Raw genomic sequence first — 8,110 nt, forward strand, 5'->3', positions numbered from 1 at the left:
TTAGTCAACTTCATGAGACTAAAAAAAATAGGGTGGCGCATAGCCGGTTGCCATCATCTGATGGGCTCTCCAATCCAAAACTTCCTACTCCTCAGCCAAAAGCCTTAGGCTGACCGCATCAGGATTGCCTGATATACCTTTCACAGATAAGGCTGTGGCCCTGAGCTCTCCGGTGGTGGTGCCCACGGGGGAGCCCGAAAAGGAAGTTTGTACCTTTGGGTTGGGGTCCTCATGAAGAACCCCTTGCAAGATAGACGTTGGAACATCCTATAGAAGTTGAGCAAGCAATCGGGTCTGTGGGAATATGGCCTTGGGAATGAACCCGGACTCAGCTTTGTCATCCCAATGAGATTTTGAACGGGGCACTTGGACATGCGAAAGGTCAGTGATATGTTCCTCCTGTTTAAATCTCTTCGGACAACTTCCTTGCTATACTTGCGCTAATTCAGGTGGCAAAATCCTGTGCTTGTCCGAACTTCGCCCAGTCCCTATTAGCCCGATTGGGGAGGTTTCCACCCCAAACTCAAATTCACGTGTCTAAAGGCTCACCTGCAACCTGTTTCACTTTCGACAGCACTAGAAGACCAAGGCGGATCGTAACCGTTTCAGCCCAAGCGATGGGCCTCTTGGAGTCCACCAAACCAAGGGTCCTCCAATTTTCAGTAAGTTTAAACGCCGCCCAGTGGTCTCCTATTAGGACACCAATCCCTGAATTCGAGGCGTCTCCTACCCACAAGACGTCGACAGGTCTTTTGGAGGGCACCAAGGGCCTCGAGTTGAAATTGCTTAGACAAATTGTCCACTCTAAGAGGTCCGATTGAACGTAGTCTGGGGCTGGCCTCAATGCTGATTTGTTGACCCATGTCTTCATCCACTTGTAGAACAAACGTGTGTAGCATTTCATATGCGGGACGATGTAGGTCGTGTGAATCAACCTGCCAACAAAACTTTCGACGGTTTTAAAGGACCACATGGAATCTTTCTTCAAGAAGTCAATTATCTGTTGCCTCCTTTCTTTAAGCTTATCTTCTGGCAGCCTTACTGTATGATCAACCCCGTTCCAGATGAACCCCACGTACTTTTGTTCCGTCGAGAACTCGAAATTCTTAACCGGATTAGTTAGGACTCCCAAACTGTTGCTTAAATTTGTTACATCTTGCAAAGACGCCTTCTCCCCAGGTCTTCTTAGAAGCAAGTTGTCGTTGACCCACCTAAATATTTTCCAGATCTTCAGGAGTCTTTCAATTATCTCTTTCCAGACGTGGGCTGGTGCACCGAAAACTCCGCAACTCGCTACGCCTCCAAAACCAACAGCGAGGTCAATCCATATTCTTCCCCGGAAGTCCTTTATACATAAGAATCTTCTTTGGCACGGGTGAACTGGTAGTTGTCAATAGGCTTTCCTCCAGTCAAAAATCGCCAATTCCCAATCACCTGGGTTTTTGCTGAGGAAATTCGCCACCGTATCGAAATCGTCCCAGTGTGTATCAAAATTCCTTTTGTCCACAAATGAGTTGACCGAAGGAGTAAACGGATCGTTTTTGGGAAAGGAGAGATCGTTAATCAATCTCAGAGAGCCATCCCCATTTACCGCACTACCCATCGGGTTAGACCGAAAGAACCCATATCGATGGTGTACATCTTCGTGCGAGAACGGACCCATAAGGCGGCCTGCCTTGGATTCACTCGATATTGTACGTTTGATCTCTGCCTGAGCGTCTAGAGCCGACCGATGATTATCTGGAGTATACCAGAGTAAATCCCCAAGATCATGTTGAGGGATTCCAAGGCAGAAGCCTTTCAAGAAACCCTCTGTAATATAGGGAATCTCCTTAACCAGACCTGCCTCTCTCATAAGCCGATCCCATTGACTGACGTTCATCAAGCTGGACACTTGCACCGGCCACGGATTTGGCACTTCGTAAATGTAAAGGATTCTCTCCCACAGCGGTAAGGGAGTTTTCTTCTTCTTCTTTTCTCCAGAATCCTGAGATAATCCTTCCTGATCTGATTCTGAGTCATTTAGACACTCGTCGTCACTTCTCAGAAACTCGTCTACCAACACCGAGTCGTGGAGTACTCGTGGTCTCGTGGTCTTCCGCCCTGCGCGGCTACCAATCCACGTAATCGTAGAGCGAACGATAATAAATTGCAAGAAAAAGGAAAAAAGGACCACCTCATCAAGACCAAATAACAAGACTTTTATACAAAAGGAATCATTGAAGAGGACATATGAACAACGCCTTACCGGTTTACAATTGTATCTACCGGTGGCTCGGAAGTCTGTACAAGATCACTTCGATAAGGTGTAATACTAAGGAGAAATGTTTTTTTTTTTTTTTTTAAAAAAAGAAGGAGTAAATCAGAAATCGTATCATTCGACATAAAGAGAGAATAAAACTGGAAATAACGAAGCAATCGCATTAAAGCGATGCAAGGGATTCTAAAACTCCTCACAACTGCGAAGAAGTCTAAAATGGAGTCGAGGCAACCGCTTCTTAAAAAAGAGCTAAAGCAGCCCTTACCTGGGTGGAGTTGGGGCAGCCTCCTTCCCGCTTTCCCCAGCTGGTCTCCAGGGTTTCTTCCCTTTGTAATTGTTGTTGACATAAGCCGCGTTCCCAGCAGGGGCCAAAGACAAGGCTTCCGATGAAGCTGCTGGAGGGTTTACCGAAGTGGCCGGTTGGTGAGCAAACCAATTGTGATGAAAGGCTGGTTGAGCCGGCTGGGAGTTGTTCCAGGTAGAGGAAGGTTGCACGTCCTGGCTAGAGGAAGGAAATCGAAAATTGTTGCGCCTAGCTCTTCCTCCCCTCTTTCCCCTCTGTACAGACGCCACAGTAGAAGAAGGGGCCTGAGAGGATGCTTGATGCAAAGACGTCGATGGTTGGACTCCACTTCCCCCGGAAGTTTGGTTGTTGACAGGAGGCCTCCCAGATGAGAAATCGAACCCAAACTTGGGATTTCCGGGTGCATACGGATTGTCCTCAAATCGAAGGTCTCCCGCCACTTCTGCCTCCCATCTAGCTGCGTCCTCGATGTCCGGTTGGAGTCCAAAAGGTAGAATGACTTTGTCCTTCTTCGACTTCCTGCCCTTCGACTTCTTTTTGACAACTCTTCTTCGTCTGAAAATCACCGTTCGAACCAAAAGATGATACCTTAGTCCCACCATCCAGCACTTATACTTGCGCTTCAAGGTGGTAACAATTTCCTTATGTTTCTCTATGTAATCTGCATAAGGAGCTAGGTCGTAGATCTCCCTGGCATAACGGGCTTCTAAATCACACATTTCCATGAAATCCCCGAAGTTAATCTGTCGTTCTAGTTGAACCTCTGGAGCGGGAGCCGAAGCGTGGCCCTTGGAAGATTGTTGGAGGGACGTAACCGTATGCCAGTAGTTGATCAAGGAGCGTTTGAAGACGGTCAATGGAACATAAGCACGCAAACGCCTAAATCCCTTATCCCACTTAATTGGTAGGTCTAGCAAATCTGCGGCTTTCAAGGAACGATTTTCGAAGCTCAGCTCAGAATCTTCCTCCAAGGAAGAATCACTGGAGTCGTCACTTCCTTTCTTGGTCGACAAAGAGGACCCTGATGACTTCCCCGATTCTGTCTTCGAACCGGAGGACGAGTCGGATGAACTCGAAGAACTGGAAGAGTCGGAAGGAAAGTCTTGGACTTCGAGAGCTTTCCTCTTGCCCTTGGAACGTTTCTTCCCCTTCTTTGTTGGGGGTTGTATTTCGGCAGAGGAAGGGGGCTCCGAAACTGACTTCTTGTCCTTCCGTTTCAAGTTCTTTTTCTGTCTCTGGTTTTTCCCCATTTCGCTGGGTCCTAAAGAGGAATAGAGAAGCAGGACGCGGACGTGGTTGGTCATGAGAAAACTTCCCATCCAAGCTCAGGCTGGATTGACGTACCTTGGTCTGACGATGGTGGAGGCTTGCTTAAGCGAGGGAGAACAGGTGCTCCGTTTCCATACTTCACATTAAGTTCAGACGACAAGGTTCTAACTTGTTTCTCCGTCCCGTGCTCAATTGCGTCTACGAGAGCATCAACCAAGGATTGTTTGTCCGCTTTCTGTTCCTTTGTAAAATTGTTGAAGCGAACTAATAGGGGACGGGGTAAACCAAATCAGCACAAGACGAAGATCTCGGCGATGGAAGCATGGAATCGGATTTGGAGACAACAGTGTTTTTCTGGGCGCGTAAACGCTGCCTAACCTTCTCTGTAGAGGAGCCCTTTATCGCGCTCGTGGCTGCGTCCTCACTGGAATGGTAAACAGGCTTTGCCAGTCCCTGAATCCTGAGAGGCGGGACAGCGCATTATGCAGCTTAACTACCAGGTGCTCAGCTGCCTAATAAAAGAGGTGCTAGGTGCTCAGCTGCCTAATAAAAGAGGCGCTAAAATAGGGAAGATACCCCAGAGCAATCACTGGAAAAGAAGATGTGGGATGCAGCCACTAACCTTTATCCTTCTTAATCAGCATATTGCCGTCACTACCACTTGACTCGGAGGATTCTCCCGAAGAAAGTTGCTCTCGAGAAGTCGATTGAGCACCTTGATTGCTCAAAGTGAGTTTCAACCTTCTATTCGGAGGATCTGCCATTCTGCCGCCGACGTTGGAACTTGTAGTAGCGTTGATATCCACCGTCTCCTTGTTTTGTGACTCTCCATTCCCTCCCTGACTAAACGCAGGATCCGTTAAACGAGGAGCACGTAGCTCGTCGTTTGTGTTATTGGATGTCAAATTGGTTGGCTGGCCTGAGGCAGAGTTCGACGTCGGTTGTGACTGGGAGGGAGACATTTCTCTAGATCTTGACTTCGCGCGATTTGCTCTGGCTATCGCTTGTTGTTCTGTCTTGTAAGCTTGTTTTCCCTTCTCAGAGGTAGGCTCGATAGAAGGTGAGCCTATGGATGTGTTACTTCTGTTCTGGGTTTCCGTCTGATTGCAATTCCGCGAAATCTTCTTCATCATAAACCTTAGAATGACTCAAAGTTTGCTGGATAATACAAGACCACTATTAGAGTATTCTGAAATTAGGAGCAAATAGAGATTGAAAAACACGGATTTCTGGATAGAGCAAAGTAAGAGTCTAGGAAAAGACTAAGAAGAAAAAAATTTCTCGATTCGAGAGTTTAGCGCACTAAAACTTGAGAATCAAAATGAGAGAAGACCGAGCTGGAGATTCGGCGGTGGTGAGTCAGGAAGGGAAGGAAGTGTAGCACGAGAGGGAGGAAGAAGGAGAGTCCCTCCCTATGGTATACATACCTTTCCTGCGCATGTGCTCTGAACAACCAGTCGCTGAGCTGGGCTAGTCAGAGCTCAACTGTCACCAGGGCCGAATCAACCACCCCAACCTTGAAATTTGACTTTGGCCTACCGTCGCGTGCTTGGGGTAAACCACCAATGAACCAGGAGGCCAGACAGCCGCGGACCTTGCTATCCAAGCCATTCGGACCCATGCCAACGAAATCACTGCCGAGAGCCAAGCGACACACATGAATCGCGCCAAAGTGGGTACTTACAATCGAGTTGCCACCCGTGTTGGCCTTGACACAGAGCACCGTTTCATTGGTCGCACACTCTGCAATGTCAGTGTCATTTCTATAATTATCCTTTTCATCACTCTCTTCCATTATCAATCTGACTATCAATTTCTGCTGTAGGTTGAATCTACTGAGGAGCAGTTCATGACCATGATGGCAAACGTTCTGGTTGAACGTCAAGAGAACGAAGTGTTCCGTTTGGAGATGAGGAGTCAATTGTCAGAAATCCAATCAGAGCTCGCCAAAATTTCATCTGGGGCTATTGGTTGGAAAGAAAGCAAAGAGCTCAAAGTAAGTAGTTTCAATATTCAACTCTGCATCATGAAAATCATTACGTAATTCTCCCTTCTTCCTGTGTTCAGAAATGTTTGCGCGTCTCGGCCACAAAGTGCATTCTCAAAGGCGATATTCAGGCGTACACAGCAACCAACAACAAAACAGGCACCAAAGAGCTCCTCCCTCACTCTCTGTACGCAAGAGTCATGGTGAGTCTTGTAATCTTTTATCATGAGATTAAAATATGAACAATGATGCAATGGTTTATTCAGACCAAGATAATGTCAACTCACACCGCGTGGAAGAAAAAGATGTTGCCACCTCGCTATGGAAAGGATCCGAACCCAGCAGTGTCGAGTCTTTTCCACCAGGTCATCAAGACAGTGTTGAAGGAGGTCCGAAAAGACCATACAGGCACGGTAATATATTTTATATTAATATACTTTGTCTTTCATCTTTCAATGGGCTGACTATTGTCTTTTAACGGGCTGAACACTTCAATCAAAATTGCAGCTCCTGACCAATGTTCGGCTTCCGGATCGATCTGTTGTTACAGGTGATGGCGCTGTACCGAGCATCTATGAGATTATGGTTAAGGTGAGTCTCCGTTGAACTCACTCTTTTGCCTTTTTCATTCTAACCAAGTTTGAATTAGCTCTACCAAAAAGATCATGGTTATGTTGGAGGCAGTGTAATCTCTCCAAAAAAGATCATGTCCGACATTGGGCATCTTCAAGTTGGTCGCCATGCATGGATAGTATGTAGTTGCCTTTTTTCATCTCGTTGTACAATCAATCTCACTGACTTGCTGGATTCAATGACATCCAGAGGATACAATTCATACATTGGGGGTTAAACCGTCCGACATACAAGACCAAGACTTTGTGGAACGTGGTGGACCAGACTCTGGAGCACTTGCGCAGTGAATCCTCAAGGTATTGTTATGCGTAGGCTCGTTTCTCTTTGTTTCTATATTCCTTGCATTAATCGCAACTGACTTAATCTTGTAATCAGATTCTATGTGCTGGTCTTACAAACTGACTTATTTATGAACGGAAAGAGGACATTCAAAGAATTGAAAGCAATGACCAAGTTTACATTACCTACAGAGCAAGAGATTCAAGATACTATAGCAGGCCTCGATGATTCCTTTGGAGACGAGGCAGCAGGACCTGATGAAGAACTATACGAGGCAGAAGAATTAGGAGCAGAGGTGGCGAATGGACAAGATGAGGAAGAAGATGAGGAAGAAGAGGTAGATGATGAGGAAGAAGATGAGGAAGAAGAGGTAGATGATGAAGAAGATGAAGAAGATGAGGAAGAGGTAGAAGAAGAAGAAGATGAAGAGTAAGTACTGAGGTGATTGATGTAGATGGTTTTCTTTGTCTTATCTTATAGACTACTTTCTTGATCATTTTTTTTGATCAATTGTGAGTTTGTAAGTCCTGCCTTGAAGGCTCAAGTTGATATTTTTGTCTATATCATTGTATTGGTTTTGTTATTTTATATATACACTAGCCAAATTGGCGGCGGGCGCCGCACTTGTAAGAAGGGCTCATCTTAGATGTATTTGCAAAGAATGCTGGAGGATATTTTGGCTCAAATATCTCCCAAAAAGGCAAGCTTCAATGTCAGGGGCAATTGGTTGGATGACAGTTTAGAAGAATCTAGATCATAAAACAATGTTGCTCAATGGTTACAGTGTGAGTAACACAGTGCTAGCCTAAGTATATTACATAGTCAAGGCAACTAAAATAAATCAAGCCAATCTGAGAGGGCTTTTAATTTAGATCTTTACGGCAGGCAGCAAGCAACAGGATGGGGATGAGGCAAGGGGTATAGAGGCCATGCTGCTTGTGAGTCTTAAATGTGGTGGGATCAAGTTTTGCAAGGAAGGATGGTCATTGTGAGCAAAGTCAATGTCACATACCCCTGGGACAGGGTGATGATATCCTTGTCCTAAGCCTAACCCCTGTCACTGACCACCTAACAATTTCAATATCAGAGTACCTCAAGTATTGTTTTGTCTCAGTATATGACATGTTATAGAATATTTTTCACTTGGGGGTTTTTGGGTTTACTTACAACCACATTTGCTTAAATTTACATTCTTTTACTCTTGCTTCATCTGGTGTTATTGTTGCACATTTGACTCCTACTGCAGGTTTGAAGATAGATCCTTCTGTGCACATTCTGACTTTATCATCTGGTTTGTGTTGATTTTAAATTGACAAATTGTAATCATTAATTGGTAAATCTATGCACAGTATAAGTAAACCAATTAAAAATCAAGCCT

At 45.5% G+C, this 8,110-nt stretch overlaps 2 protein-coding genes across 2 annotated transcripts; one reads left to right on the forward strand and one right to left on the reverse strand.

The window, feature by feature from the left end:
- Nucleotides 1-2,453: 2,453 nt before the first annotated feature.
- MELLADRAFT_66935 (uncharacterized protein) lies at nt 2,454-4,795 on the reverse strand (the record flags this gene model as incomplete). Its single annotated transcript, XM_007415152.1, has 5 exons — nt 2,454-2,471; nt 2,526-2,758; nt 3,502-3,825; nt 3,909-4,097; nt 4,456-4,795. 5 exons carry the CDS (start codon nt 4,793-4,795, stop codon nt 2,454-2,456), a joined length of 1,104 nt encoding a protein of 367 aa, XP_007415214.1.
- Nucleotides 4,796-5,247: 452 nt separating this feature from the next.
- MELLADRAFT_91999 (uncharacterized protein) lies at nt 5,248-7,256 on the forward strand (the record flags this gene model as incomplete). Its single annotated transcript, XM_007415042.1, has 10 exons — nt 5,248-5,250; nt 5,416-5,583; nt 5,659-5,829; nt 5,901-6,023; nt 6,087-6,233; nt 6,328-6,411; nt 6,470-6,571; nt 6,643-6,761; nt 6,829-7,161; nt 7,250-7,256. 10 exons carry the CDS (start codon nt 5,248-5,250, stop codon nt 7,254-7,256), a joined length of 1,257 nt encoding a protein of 418 aa, XP_007415104.1.
- Between the last annotated feature and the right edge of the window lie 854 nt (nt 7,257-8,110).

The sequence above is a fragment of the Melampsora larici-populina genome (genome assembly GCF_000204055.1).
Source record: "Melampsora larici-populina 98AG31 unplaced genomic scaffold MELLAscaffold_48, whole genome shotgun sequence".
NCBI lineage: Eukaryota > Fungi > Basidiomycota > Pucciniomycetes > Pucciniales > Melampsoraceae > Melampsora > Melampsora laricis-populina.